Source organism: Gobio gobio (genome assembly GCF_949357685.1).
Source record: "Gobio gobio genome assembly, chromosome: 11".
NCBI lineage: Eukaryota > Metazoa > Chordata > Actinopteri > Cypriniformes > Gobionidae > Gobio > Gobio gobio.
This window is the reverse complement of record NC_137104.1, coordinates 21106533-21120057: the sequence shown is the minus strand read 5'-3', so window position 1 is coordinate 21120057 and position 13525 is coordinate 21106533. Positions and strand designations below refer to the sequence as shown.

The following is a 13525-nucleotide window of genomic DNA, read 5'->3' as shown; positions in this document are numbered from 1 at the left end:
GCCAATTGTCGTAATCTACCTCATTGCCAGGCCTGGGGCATTTTCCTGAAAATGCTCTGAGCCTGGGCTGTACCTGCACTTGAGCAGCCACTTCACTGCTCCGCACAACATGCTCAACTACTAATCTTTGGACCTCGGGCGGGTTGAGGAATTTGGATGACGTGCGAAGGGTCGGCTCAGTCAAATTGATAGGAGTAGGTTGGGACGGCACGTCATCTATCTGACTCGGTGGATTACGAATTGGTTCGAAATTCCCATCAGGAGATGCCCAGTATGGTTTCTCACAGGTGTTTTCACCAGTACTACCAGGAACAGCAGGTTCTGGTCGGAGGTCAGCACTCATTTGCGACAGCATTTCACTCAGTATAGACTCAAAGTTGTTTCCGCTCAGTTCCGCTATTTCTTTTAATCTGTCCAGGTAGGACTTTGTTATGCTACTACCCAGTTGCTGTGTAAACACACTGGCTAACGCTCTCACATGGCACTTAACACCAGGTTCGCTTGACAGCTGGTGAGTATACGGCAATTTGGGTCCCAGTGATCGCAACGCTTGATCACTGTTGTACTCGACGATTACGTTTTGGTAGAACTCTGACTCTTTGTCGTCGATGCGCACGGTTTTGGCAAACGACCCGTGTCGTTTCAGAGCATCGAACAATTCGTCATCGCTCTCGGTGTCGGTTAAACCACTGACTATTACGGAGTTTGGGATGACAATCCCTTCTGCTTCAACAATCTCCATTATCGTCACTTGCTTAAGAGCAAAAAAACAAGGGAAAAATTAAATGTGTAGCTGTTAGCTCTCAGCAACAGCGCCACCTCCTGGCTGGCTCGCCAAAGTTTATGTAGCACTTATCTAATAATTAGCAATAGTTTAATGGATTGCTTATTGTATAATACAGTTTGGATTTGAACTTGTCAGAAGATTTAGGGATCGCTAAGGAGGTAGCGGGTTGTACTGAGAAACAACAGACAGACACAAGATTAAATTTGAAATAGAAATATAATTGATTTCACCTTTAAAGAAAATATAGAAAGTTAATCAAATAAAATAAAGTAAATTACAAAATCACATGGACAAACAATAAAACTGACTGAAAATCCCCTCTGAGTGCACTCGGCTTTTTTCCTGAAATATATGCACAGACCGGTCAATTCAGTACATCAAAAATAATTAAAAAACAAAATAAAATAAAAATAAAAGAATACACAAAGAGAAAGTGTAGTGTCTCTCTCAAAAGACCTCAAGTGTTCTCATATGTTTACAATGTCTCTTGATCTGGTCTATGGATGACCATACACCCTTAAAATTTCTCTTGCTTCACGATAACTGGAAAACTCAAAGAAAGGATATCGTCGTCCTCTCCATGATGTATTTTCTTCTACTCTGCTAAAGGTTTGCTTGGCTCGCCATCCAAAATGGAGTTCACAGGGTGTCACAGAAGATCGCTCGGGTGTCACGTTTCCAAGATTCAAGAAAGAAGAAAAGAGAGAAGAAAGAAAAAATAGAAACAAGAAAGACAAAGAAAAAAAACCTGGCCTGATCACAGACCAGAACATTCATTTAGTGAATTTCAAAATAAATTCCACATCAAAGATCTAGAACATCTAATACACAGCTACATTTACAATTTCTTCATAAACTGATATAATTACATCAATTTACCTCTGAATCAATAGCGTTTCACTTATACAGACACGTGGCCAACAATGGCGACGGTGAAACTCTGAAATGAACAAATAACCACGCGGTTCACTATAACCGCTCAAACTGAAGTAATCACATTACCAGTAACATACATCATTTTGACAGGATGGATGAATTAATTCTTTACCTTTGATCGATTTTTTGCTCTCACACAGGCGCACCTGTTACAGGCGTGCGCGACCACAAAATGGCGTCACGAACTGCAATGCACAAACGACCATGCGGTTCACGTTAGAGATTTACAACTAATCGGAACAAAACTACAACTTAAAAAGAAAATAACCAGTCCACAGCAACTCAATTACTGTTTAGTAGCGGTAATTCTAGTTTTTTATGAAATAATAGTCTATTTGTCATAATTTATATGATACTGACTCACCTAATAGATTGTATTACTATATTCAGTCGGCTTCTTACTCCGAATACATCGAAGTAATTGAATTTTGAACTTCCTCGTACTTTTCGAAGGGTTGAAGTCTAAATTTGATCAGTTTGGATCACATTGATCGATCACGTCTGCTCTCTCCATCAAGGTCGTCTCTTCTGTCATCGCGCATGCTCATTGACACGCACGGCGCAAAATGACAAAGAGCTCTCATTCGTCAATCACTGAGGATTAATCTGGAAATTAATTTGCATTAATTTATTTATTCTTAATCAGTTTTACACCTCTTACTGACTTTTAATAAGGGAATATGATATAACTAGATGGTATATAAATTAAATAATCCCCTTTATTTAACCTGTGTTACAATTGCTTCTATAAAAAGCGCTATTTTTAAAAGTACGCTAAAATGGTAAGGATAAACTGAAAACACACAATGAATAGTCAAAATAAGAGGTTTATTTTTTAGACTCATTCATTCTGACCAATTAGAGAAGACACAGACCTGCCCACCTCCATCTCTCCCTGTTTTACTAATTACCATTCTACCCATGTGCTGTTTTTTACACTTAAAGGGTTAGTTCACCCAAAATTTTAAATTCTGTCATTAATTACTCACCCTCATGTTGTTCCAAACCCGTAAAACCTTCGTTCATCTTCAAAACACTGAAGATATTTTTGATGAAATCCGAGAAATTTCTGACCCCACATGGACAGCAATATAACAACCACGTTCAAGGCCCAGAGAGGTAGTAAAGTGATTGTTAAAATAGTCCATGTGACTACAGTGGTTCAACCTTAATGTTATGAAATGACAAGAATACTTTTAGTGTGCAAAAAACAAACAAAAATAATTGTATTCAACAAAAGCTCTTCTTGTCTGTGTCACTCTCCTACGCGATTCAAATAAGCACCACAACCCATGCATGTGATGCTCCGCCAATAGTGAGCCGACTTTCTGCTGTAGAACTAGGAAGCGCAGCGTCTGAATAGCCCAACAACGTGAATAGCATAAGAGAGTAAAAGGGAGAGAATAAAGTTGAATAAAGTCATTATTTTTGTTTGTTTTTTGCGCACAAAACGTATTCTTGTCACTTCATTACATTATGGTCAAATCACTGTAGTCACATGGACTATTTTAACAATCTCTTTACTATCTTTCAGGGCCTTGAAAGTGGTTGAAGTTGAACAAAGGTCTTACAGGTTTGGAACGACATGAGGGTTACTAATTAATGACAGACATTTCATTTTGGGTGAACTAACCCTTTATTAACATCATATCCTGCCTAGCAACAGAATAATGGAAATAATGAAAGGGTTCGTCTTTAGATCCTCCACAATGCCATCGGCTTTCCCAGGCTAATGGCCAGTTCTTCATCTGTTGAGCTAGCTCCTCTCCAATTAAGCAGAACCCACGAGGATAAGCGCTATTCATGTCCACATGTCATCACTTTCTCCATTAATTAGGATGGTGTTTAATTAACCCATTATGTTGCTCTTTTTTTCTCGTAAATGATGAGGCATTCTTTATCTGTCTCCAAAGCCCTCGGATTCTTTGCTAAGCCCACGACAGCAATCAGGGTGAAACTAATGTGCGTTGATGCCTCTTTTCCAGGGAAACATAACAGCCATTAAGTATGTCAACAAGAAACGCATTGAGCTCACCAGGAAAGTGCTGTTTGAACTCAAACATGTAAGTGTGCGCCCATGTTGTTTTGTGCTTTTTGCCAGGTGCCTTCATCATAATTAAGTTTATATGATGTTCTGGGAGATATTAATAGCTGGGGACTGATGGAAAAGAGGGACTAAAGAGCTCTCTCTCTCGCTCTCTCGCTCTCTCTCTCTCTCTGTCCATAGATGCGAGATGTTCAGAATGAGCACCTGACACGCTTTATCGGCACTTGTATCGACACACCCAACATCTGCATCCTTACTGAGTACTGCCCTCGAGGCAGCTTACAGGTGATCACACACACACACGACTGCTCTATACGCCATAGATGTATTAATAGACGGTTCATATTTATGCCACACTTTTTGTTACGCCAACTAGGGCTCAACAATAAGGATTTCAATTTTTACTTACCTTGTCAATATTGTATGCATGAATAAATTAAACAAATAAATACATTTAATGTGTCAGAAATGCTCACAAATGCAAAAATAATCATCACCACTTGCTTTTTCTGCCATCTCATATAAGCTCTTTTCCAAACCTACTTAAACAACATTTTTTAAATATCACAGACATATTCCTAACATGAACATTTGTGCTGCTATTTTTTCTATTTAGCGTTAATTTCTTTTTATTTCCGTTTTAGTATCTATAGTACTTCACCTTAGGGTCTAATTCTCACTATTAACTAGTTGCTTATTAGCATGCATATTACTATAGGATATTGGCTGTTTATTAGTACTTATATACTTATAAAACACATATTAATTATTCCTCTTTCTGCATTACCATATTCTACATCCCTACACATTTCCTACCCAATATTGAAATTAACAACTACCTTACTTACTAACTATTAATAAGCAGTAATTAGGAGTTTATTGAGGCAAAAGTCGTAATTAATAGTGAAAATTGGACCCTAATCTAAATAGTGACCAAACTTATTTATGTTAGTGATTTGCCATTACAGCATTTTAACATTTTTTTAAATTATTTATTTATTTTACATTTATCATGTAATTTTTCATTTAATTTACATTCATTACAAGTCAGAAAGATCGTATTTACTCACATGAGCATCACAAAAAAGTTGTAATTATGAGTGGGAAACTCAGAGTTTTGAGAGTTTTGAGAGTTTTTCAGAGTTGGGGCATGTCAGTGAGAAAATTCAATGGATGCAACATCTGTATTTATTGTATATTTGTTAAAATGAATTTTTTTTAAATCATTTACAATTAAACTAAGTTGCATGGGGGGAAATGCCATAGTATTGTACAAGTACGATAGAACATATAACAATTAAATTTACAGCACCTTCATAAATTGAATAAAAACGTAAATCAAAAACACACCCTATATGCATTTTTATTCATAATTTTGTAGAATAAAGTTAAAAACATCTGGTACATTATTTGTAGAAAGGGCATATTGCCATCTTGCATCGACCTAAGAGATTTGAATGCACCTGATGTCAAAATTACAACTTTCCAACTCGTAAATATGAACTTCCTGGGAGGACTTGAACGCAACATTAAAAGAATTATAGTTGTACCTGCACAAAGTATTTTACATTGAGAAAATTACATACTTCAGCTATAAACTGCGAAAATATAATAACATATAACTGTGAGTGGATATAATGGATGCTCCCGTGAGCCACATGAAGTATTTTTGTGTGTTTGTGACCTGTAGGACCTCATGGAGAGTGAAGGAATCACGCTGGACTGGATGTTCCGTTATTCTCTGGTCAATGATATTGTTAAGGTGAGCGGTTCACCTTCTTCTCCGCTTAAATGGATAGTTCACACAAAAATTTAAATTCTGCCAGTTGATGAATGTTTATATGTGAATAAAAGCCTAAATTAAATCTGTTCAGCATATCAAGTGATTGTGTCTCTTCAGAAATGTTTCGTTTTTGGGTGAACTAACCCTTTAATCTCAGAGGGAGAAGGAAAGGAAAAGATGTCATGCTGTTTTAATCTTTCTTGTTAAAGAACACTAAAATGTAACTGCATGAATCTACAGCAAACTGCTTTGCATTTTTTTTAAATACTCTTCCTGGTGTAACATTATGTAGGGGTGAGACGTGTGTAATTTGAAAGGTATTATGAGGATGTCAATTCCCTGACGGGCAAATTATGACTCTAGAAAGCATATTGCAGTTGCAAAAGAGTCTTTAATTAATATTTTCATGCTGCGGTGTTGGTAAATACGAGGGATGCTGTCAGATGTCTTTGTAAGAGTGTCATCTTTTCACCATTCAGGGAATGGCGTTCCTCCACAACAGCGTCATTTTCTCCCATGGCAACCTGAAGTCTTCCAACTGCGTGGTGGACAGCCGCTTCGTGCTGAAGATCACAGATTATGGTCTAGAAAGTTTCCGCATAGAGAACAACTTGGAGGACTTGCATGCTTTCTATGCACGTGAGTACCGTGGCAACACGTACGTAGCTATAGAGTGCATGCGTGTGGAGAAGCGTGTAACATCTATGTTTGCTTTTGTAGGCAAGCTGTGGACGGCCCCCGAGCTTCTGCGTGCTGACAACCCACCTCCATGTGGAACTCAAAAGGGTGACGTCTACAGCTTTGGCATCGTCCTGCAGGAGCTCGCCCTGCTGAAGGGTGTCTTCTACCTGGAAGGCCCCTGTCTCAGCCCCAAAGGTCAGAGCTCACACACTATACTGTAAAGGTATAATCAGCATGTTATTTTTGTTCTTTGCATGTATTCAAAAATACATTAAAATGCAATCCATACATACAATGATGTGAATATACCTCTTCAGTCATGTTTTTAATTTCTGAATTCAAATTCATTTAGATTTTTTTCAGAAGTCATCATATCATGTCCTGATATCATATTTTAGAAAATGTCACATGCTGCGACTTTCATGATTTTAATGAATATGTATATATATTAATAAAATGCTGTTTGTGAATAAATGGTTAGACAATTTTTTTAAAGGAACATGCCGACTTCTTGGGACTTTAGCTTATTCACCGTATCCCCCAGAGTTAGATAAGTCCATACATACCATTCTCATCTCCGTGCGTGCCATAACTCTGTCTGACGCACCCACCACTAGCCTAGCTTAGCACAAAGACTGGAGGTAAATGGCTCCAGCTAGCCTACAGCTCAATAAGTGACAAAATAACGGCAACATTTCCATTCGCAGCGCCTGAAAATAGGCTAACTTCCTTTAACATAACGTGACAACCTGCTTGCACAGAGAGCGTGCTGGAGACCATTTTCAGGCACTGCGTGATATCATTGCGCCGCTGCACCCATGGTACGGCAGCAAAGTTCCTTAATCATTGCGCAGGAATGAGAGAATAGTTCCTACTCATATAGACTAGATCTAGAACATCACAACTTTTCGTCTTAGTACATGAAGTAACTATACATATCACAACATGTAAATTGGAAAATGTTGGCGTTATTTTGTCACTTATTGACAGTGTTGGGCACGTTACTTTAAAAAAGTAATTAGTTATAGTTACTAGTTACTTCTTACAAATAGTAACTGAGTTAGTAACTGAGTTACATCATTATAAAAGTAACTAATTACCAGGGAAAGTAATTACTGCATTACTTTTTTTTTTTTTTCAAATGTTCAAATATGTCAAATAACTTGGATGCCCCCAATATTAGATATGTTAAATGAATGAATTGGACACTAAATAGAATAAATTATTATTATAAAACATTGTACATTAATGTACACTATTGTAATGTTGCTGTGGGACAATGTAAGAGACACCTATCAAATTCAATGCATTATTGTAAATATTATCAGTAAGCCTACTATAGTGTAAATATTGTGTAAATATTATCAGTACTAAACTACTCCTTTGGTAGTGGGAGCTCGTGTTATCACCTGGGTTTTTAGCCACTAATTTTGTGGCATATGATGATGTGAGGCGCTTCAGAATCACTTGGAAGAATGACTCTTTCTTCCTGGGCATAAGTTGCATGTTACATAAATATTCTTACCTTTCACCTCAACGAGGGAAAAGTAGCGCTTATACTTCCAGTTTGCGAAAGCTACCTTTGAAGTCGTTGGACCATCGCTGAATGTGCATATGCGTGTGCGTCATTGGTGTGTGTGTGTGTGTGTGTGTGTGTGTGTGAACCATAGACCGTGAAAAAAAATAGGTGTGAACTCAACCTATCAACTTCAACCTTGTCTCCCACCCACCAATCATCATCAGTTATGTGCACCACCGCACCCACCCCCAACACGCATAGCTGGTGCGCGCGCACACACACACACACACACACACACGTTGCAGGTCCGACTGACAGAGAGAATGAAAAACGCTTCAGTGAGCTCAATTATAGTAACGCGACTAACGCCGCTTTTTTTCCCCTCAGTAAAGCTAACGGCGTTGTAACGGGAGGAACAGTAATTCGTTTGATTACTCGTTACTGAAAAAAATAATTCCGTTAGTAACGTCTCGGTTACGGATGTAACCCTCGTTCCCTGAGGAGGGAACGGAGACGTAACGTTAGTGACTAACGAATGGGGGTTTCGCTTAGAAGCCTATCAACTTCGAGTTTTGAGAAAACGCCCAATGGCGTGCCAATGCCATGGGGCATGCGGAATTTGCATACGTAGCTCCGCCTCACTGCGTGAGTATATAAGGAAGTACGAGGCAATATCGCATTATGTTACCTGCTTGAGGAGCCAAGACTGAACTCCTGCGTTCCAGGCAACACAGCTGATGTGGCAAGGGGACGTTACGTCTCCGTTCCCTCCTCAGGGAACGAGGGTTACATCCGTAACCGAGACGTTCCCTTTCGTTCAGTCACTACGACGTAACGTTAGTGACTAACGAATGGGGGTCCCAATATAATCCCGCCACTCAGCTGTCTTCCAGCGCCCTGCGTAAGTGTGAGTACCCTGTCGTAAGACTAGTACGGACGAAGGACTCCCACTTAACACAGGATTATCAAGGTACACTGGGAAGCATATCCCAGTGAGGGAATGCCAAGATGCCTACCCGTGGGGAGGACTTAAGAGACACATATGACCCGGAGAGGGTTGCATATGGGAGATCTCTAGGGTACCAGCCGAAGGTGGATTTTTAACCCTAGGGGTGGCGGGGACACGCCAAGGGAAGAAACCCGCTCACTGCGGAGACTTACGGTGAAATACACATGTGGGGGTCGCCAGAGGGAACCATGCACATGGGGCACCTGGCCGGACATGAGGGTCTGGGCTCGAGAGGGCAGACTGAACTGATGTCGGCGTCGACAGTGCTGGAGGAGCTCAGGGCTCTCGGGGAACTCACCTGAGGAAATATCGCACGTATCCAGTCCGTGGAGTGGAGTGGCGAGCAAGCGAAGACACCTGAACCTGGTCCTTACCGGCCCCTCGGGGGACCGAGTACATAGTCGGACACTGGCTCCACTCGGAGATTATAGAATCTGGCGAATGTGTTGGGTGTCGCCCAGCCTGCAGCTCTGCAAATGTCTGCTAGCGAGGCGCCATGCGCTAGAGCCCAAGAGGAAGCCACACTCCGGGTGGAGTGTGCCCTCACACCAAGGGGACATGGTCGGCCTTGCTGCTGGTAAGCCAAAGCAATGGTGTCCACTATCCAGTGAGACAGCCTTTGCTTTGAGAGAGCACTTCCCTTCCGCTCTCCACCATAACAGACAAAGAGCTGGTCTGAGGTCCTGAAACACTGCGTCATGTCTACGTAGGCGCGGAGAGCGCGTACTGGACAGAGCAATGCCAAGGCTGGGTCTGCCTCCTCCAAAGGCAGCGCTTGCAGGTTCACCACCTGGTCCTTGAACGGAGTGGTGGGAACCTTGGGCACATATCCAGGCCGGGGTCTCAGGATCACGTGAGAGTTAGCCGGCCCGAACTCCAGGCACGCTTCGTCAACCGAAAATGCCTGCAGGTCCCGACCCTCTTGACTGAGGCCAATGCGGTCAGCAGAGCCGTCTTCATAGACAGAAACTTAATATCGACCGACCGCAAAGGCTCAAAGGGAGGTCTCTGCAGAGCAGTTAACACTACTGCGAGGTCCCAAGAGGGTACGAGAGGAGAGCGAGGAGGATTCAGTCTCCTAGCTCCCCTCAGGAACCTGATGACCAGGTCGTGCTGACTTACCTTTTTGTTCTCCAAGAGATCGTGGTGGGCAGATATTGCGGCCACATATACCTTGAGGGTGGAGGGAGACAGCCTTCGCTCCAGCCCCTCTTGGAGAAACTGAAGCACGGACCCGATCGGACATTTCCAGGGGTCTTCTTGGCGGGAAGAGCACCAGGTGACGAAGAGGTTCCACTTCAACGCATAGGCATGCCGAGTGGACTCTGCCCTAGCGGAAGTGATGGTGGCGACCACCGTAGGTGGTAGGTCACTCAAACCTGCCGGGTCCCGTCTAGGAGCCACACGTGGAGGTTCCAAAGGTCGGGACGCGGGTGCCAATGGGTGCCCCGTCTCTGAGTAAGGAGGTCCGGTCTCAGAGGAATAGGCCAGGGAGGGGCTGTCGCAAGGAGAATGAGTTCGGGGAACCAGGTCCGGCCGTGCCAGTACGGGGCGACCAAAAGGACCTGCTCCTTGTCCTCCCTGATTTTGCACAGAAGCTGTGCGAGTAGGCTCACTGGGGGAAACGCATATTTGCGTAGGCCCCGCGGCCAGCTGTGCGCCAGTGCATCCGTGCCGAGCGTGCCCTCGGTCAGGGAATAATACAGGCTGCAGTGGGAAGAGTCGTGGGAGGCAAACAGGTCTACCTGTGCGTCGCCGAACTGTTCCCAAATCAGCTGAACCGTCCGGGGATGGAGTCTCCAATCTCCCGGGAGAGGCTGAAACCGCGAGAGCTCGTCGGCTGCGTGGTTCAGGACTCCCGGAATATGGACAGCACGAAGGGACCTCAGGCGCTTCTGACTCCATAAGACGAGATGGCGGGCGAGTTGAGACATGCGGCGGGAGCGTAGACCGCCCTGGTGGTTGATGTACGCTACTACGGCCGTGTTGTCTGTCCGGACAAGCACATGTTGACCCTTCAGCAACGCTCGGAAGCGGTGCAGGGCGAACCGTACTGCCAGCAACTCGAGGCAATTGACATGCAGGAGACGCTGGGGTCCTGTCCAGGAGCCCGCGGCTGCTTGTCCATTGCACATGGCACCCCAGCCCGTGGCAGAGGCATCCGTCGATACGACAACATGCCTGGAAACTCGTTCTAAGGGCACACCGGCCCGTAGAAAGCTGAGGTTCGACCACGGGGTGAGTGTCTGTAAGCAGGCCCGAGTCACTTGGACCCGGAGCGTGCCAGACTGCCATGCCCATCTCGGGACTCGATCGCGAAGCCAGTGCTGAAGCGGTCTCATATGAAGCAATCCGAGCGGCGTTACCGCGGCTGCAGATGCCATATGCCCCAGGAGCCTCTGAAAAAGTTTCAGTGGAACCGCATTCTTGCTCTCGATTTGTCGGAGGCAAGTCAGCAGAGACTGCGCGCGCTCGCTCGAAAGCTGCGCGTACATGGCGACCGAGTCGATCTCCATACCGAGAAAAGAGATCCTCTGCACGGGGCAAAGTTGCTCTTCTCCCAGTTGACCCGAAGGCCCAGACGGGTTAAGTGGTGGAGAACCAGATCTCTGTGTCCGCAAACCTGCTCTCGAGAGTGGCCTAGTATGAGCCAGTCGTCGAGGTAGTTCAGGATGCGGACCCCGTGCTGCCAAAGGGGCGCAAGGGCTGCCTCGGCGATCTTCGTGAAGACGCGAGGGGACAGAGATAACCCGAATGGGAGAACTGCGTACTGGTATGCCCGCCCCTCGAAAGCAAACCGTAGGAACGGTCTGTGTCGAGGAAGGATGGAGACATGGAAGTAGGCGTCCTTCAGGTCAATCGCTGCAAACCAATCGTACGGACGAACGCATTCGAAAAGGCGTTTCGCAGTCAACATCTCGAACGGAAGCCGGTGAAGGGATCGGTTCAAGATGCGAAGGTCCAGGATTGGCCGTAACCCACCGGTTTTCTTGGGTACAATGAAGTAGGGGCTGTAGAACCCCGACCTCATTTCGGCTGGAGGGACAGGCTCGATCGCACCCTTCGCCAGTAGAGTGGCAATCTCCGCACGCATGACGGGGGCATGGGCCCCGGTCATGGTATAGCGGACTCCCCTGTAACGGGGAGGAGCCTGCGCGAACTGAATCGCGTAGCCGAGCCTGATGGTCCGGGCAGCCCAGCGGGACAGCCCCGGAAGCTGAAGCCAGGCTTCCAGAGACTGCACCAACGGGGTCATCCGGACGACAGACGTACCCTGGGTGGGGCAGCGAGGCAGCGTTACCGGCGCGGACAGGGGAGGCTGTTGGGCGTCCCCGGGTCGGAGCACGGTTAACGGCTGCGCCCTGACAGAGGAGACCAGGGAAGGACTCGCGTTCCACTGGGGTCTGCTCTGCCAGGGGGCTGGCGACAGAGAGGGATGCGAGTGGCGAGACCCGAGGGTGGCGCGCACTGTCATCACCGGTCTCTGGGTGCTCAGAGACAGGAACATGAGTTCTTCCCAAGCGCTGCTAGCCCGGGGGCCAGCAGCGGAAGGATTTTCCCCCGGCCCTCCACCGGGGGAAGGAGAGGCCCTGCTACCATCCCCTGGGAAGAACTGGAACCCATCTCTGAGTTGTCCACCTCCATCCTGGCGTTTAACCAGTCTGGGGAGCGGACTGGGCGACATCCTCAACCACCTCCACGGCGCGGCCCAGGTGAAGGCTGCTGCTGGGGCCGGGCGGGAAGAGGGAGGGCGCCCTCGGCGGCGAGCGGACTGAGGCGACTGGGCCGGCGGCTGGTGCAGCAGCTGGCCGCCGGGGCAGTACGTGTTGCAGCCTCAGTCTGCTCTGGGGCGGCCGAGAACTGTTGGGCGCAGTTCTCAGCCGCGCCGCCGAAGAGGCCAGCCTGGGATATGGGTGAGTTGAGGAGGCGGGCCCGCTCAACGTCCTCCACATCACCAGGTAAGGCCTGGTGTTCTCCCGGACCACAGCTGTGGACATCGCCCGAGCCAGGGAGCGTGTGGCCACCTTCACCGCCCGGGGGCGGGGTCAGTTGCGGCACGCAGCTCAATGAAGAGCCCTGGGTCGGCTCCACCCTTGTGCATGTGCAAAGGGGCGGCGGCCTGCCCGTAGCACTGCGGGACCACGCCACCGAAGTAGACGAGCCCACAGGCTTTGGGGGGGGTGCTTAGGACAGCCACACCACGCCACGTCAAAGCCCTCTGTGGACACCGTAGTGCGCAACAGAGAGTTCAACAGTGGGGGGGGAGGGGGCCCCAGTGTACCCTAGGCCGCGGCCCCATCAAGGGCAGAGAAGGCGGAGGAGGCCACCAAACGGTCGCGAGAAGCACGGGGACTTCCGGGACCGCGTGATCTCCTCATGCACCCCGGGAGCGAAAGGCATTGGGGGCGGGGCCCAACAGCTGTCGGGTGCCGCCCCCAAAAACCAATCGCGCAACCACGACTGGGCGGAGTTCCACACCAGCGCGAGACTCGCGGCTGCCCGAGATAACATGGCTGTCAACTTTAGGTCAGATCAGGCAGTGCTGACACACCCGGAGGCGGAGCACAACCTAATCGTCATCCCCAAAGGACTCCAGCCCACCTTGGGATGCGGCGATCGACATCTCACTGCTATCCGGAGCGTGAACTGAACGAACGGGGCGTCAGAGACGGGCTGTAGATTCAATCCAACACTCGCGGAAGCGATGTATAAGAGGGGGGTGTGGCCCGAGGAATGAACGTCGGGGTTCTTAATACCACAGC

At 46.7% G+C, this 13525-nt stretch overlaps 1 protein-coding gene across 1 annotated transcript in view; it reads left to right on the top strand.

Moving 5' to 3' along the window:
* npr1a (natriuretic peptide receptor 1a) overlaps positions 1-13525 on the top strand; it is a 150084-nt gene that overhangs the window by 116413 nt on the left and 20146 nt on the right. Inside the window, exons 11-15 of the mRNA XM_079828822.1 lie at positions 3709-3786; positions 3951-4055; positions 5461-5532; positions 6033-6192; positions 6274-6429. Coding sequence (XP_079684948.1) covers positions 3709-3786; positions 3951-4055; positions 5461-5532; positions 6033-6192; positions 6274-6429 — 571 coding nt within the window. The remainder of the gene's footprint in view (positions 1-3708; positions 3787-3950; positions 4056-5460; positions 5533-6032; positions 6193-6273; positions 6430-13525) is intronic.